Source organism: Aptenodytes forsteri, unplaced genomic scaffold (genome assembly GCF_000699145.1).
Source record: "Aptenodytes forsteri isolate BGI_AS27 unplaced genomic scaffold, ASM69914v1 Scaffold295, whole genome shotgun sequence".
Lineage (NCBI taxonomy): Eukaryota > Metazoa > Chordata > Aves > Sphenisciformes > Spheniscidae > Aptenodytes > Aptenodytes forsteri.
In genome coordinates, this window is record NW_008795861.1 from 34631 (window position 1) to 36058 (window position 1428).

At 64.4% G+C, this 1428-nt stretch overlaps 1 protein-coding gene across 1 annotated transcript in view; it reads right to left on the reverse strand.

Annotated features, from left to right (window-relative positions):
- Positions 1-283: 283 nt before the first annotated feature.
- The window catches only part of E2F1 (E2F transcription factor 1), a 4632-nt gene continuing 3487 nt past the window's right edge, over positions 284-1428 (reverse strand). Inside the window, 4 exon segments of the mRNA XM_009284016.1 lie at positions 284-534; positions 781-985; positions 1100-1131; positions 1205-1305. Coding sequence (XP_009282291.1) covers positions 284-534; positions 781-985; positions 1100-1131; positions 1205-1305 — 589 coding nt within the window.

Sequence of the window (1428 nt, forward strand, 5' to 3'; positions counted from 1 at the left end):
TGTGCAGACTCCCCTCCGTGCTCAGGGCCCTGGGGGGGGTGTCCCTCAAGATGGGACCCCCACCCTGGCATCCCCCTCGCAGGGCTGGAGCCAGGGACACCGCCGGCCCCCACCAGGCTGGGGGGGGCTGGAGGGGTAAGAAGAAAATATTGCAAAAATGGACGGGGAGAGGAGCTGTGGACGCTGCAGCTGGAGGGGCTGCCTGCCCTGCCTGCGAGGGCAAGAGCCCAGGGTGCCCCCCGCCCCCGCCTGGCAGCTCCCCCACGAGCATCTGGGCAGAGCCTCAGAAGTCCAAGGGTGTGAAGTCCCCAAAGTCACAGTCAAAGAGCTCGCTGATGCCCTCACCCTCCTCCAGGCCAAAGTGGTAGTCCTGCGCCTGCGGTGGCGACAGGTTGATGAACTCGTCCGCCAAGAAACCCGAAAAATCCTCCCTGCTCTGCTCCAGGAGCGCGTCCATGGAGGCCAGCGGCGAGAGGCTCACCTCCTCTGCCGGGCACTTGCTGGGCAGCGCACTCGTCTCCGGCAGCAGTGTCTCTGCGGGGATGGGAAGCAGCTGTAAATCCCACAATACTTGCCAAAACCCCCCAAAAAGCAGGTTTTGGCTATGCAGGAGAACCTGCCTTCCCCCCTCCCTGCCTTGCTGAGGTGCCCAAGCATCACCCCAGCTCCTTGCTTGTGCTGACAGCAGAGGGGCTCACAGCTGCAAATGCAGCAAGAGCCCCACGCCAGAGCCACTGTGCCATCACGCCAGCCCCCCTGTCCCCAGCCCCGGCTGCCCACCTTGCTCTCCAGGCAGCAGCGGCATGTTCACATCCTGGGTGGGATGCAGGAGCGGGGAGGCTCTGGGCTGCGAATGGCCAGGGGACGATTCCTCTGCGGGGGCTTTGAAGGGGCTCTTGACAGGGCTACAGACCCCCGAGCTGTCCTCGGGGCAGAGGAAGACATCGATGGGGCCCTGAGTGCTTCGCACAGAGACCTGGAAAGCCTGGGGAAAGGGAAGAGGAGTGAGACAAGGAGGCACAAGGATGCCCAGGGAGCCCGGGCTGGGCTTTGCTGAGGGCTGTGGAGACATGGGGAGCAGAGGGTGGCCCCAGCTCACCTCCGCTGGGTAAGAGACCTGCAACTGGGTCTCTGGGGGGGCTTTTGATAACCATCACCCTTGCTCCGAGGGGTCCACAATGCTGCGGAGATCCTGGCAGGTCACGTAGGCTGCGGTGCGGTTCTGGGGGGGCTTTGATAACCATCACCATTTGCTCCGAGGGGTCCACAATGCTGCGGAGATCCTGGCAGGTCACGTAGGCTGCGGTGCGATGTGTCAAGGAGCAGACACAGGGATGCTTTCATGAGGCAGCGGGGCAGGCAGCGAAACGCCCTGCCTGCAACGTGGCTGGGCTCACCACGGGGCTCGACCCCTTCCCCCCCCCCCAC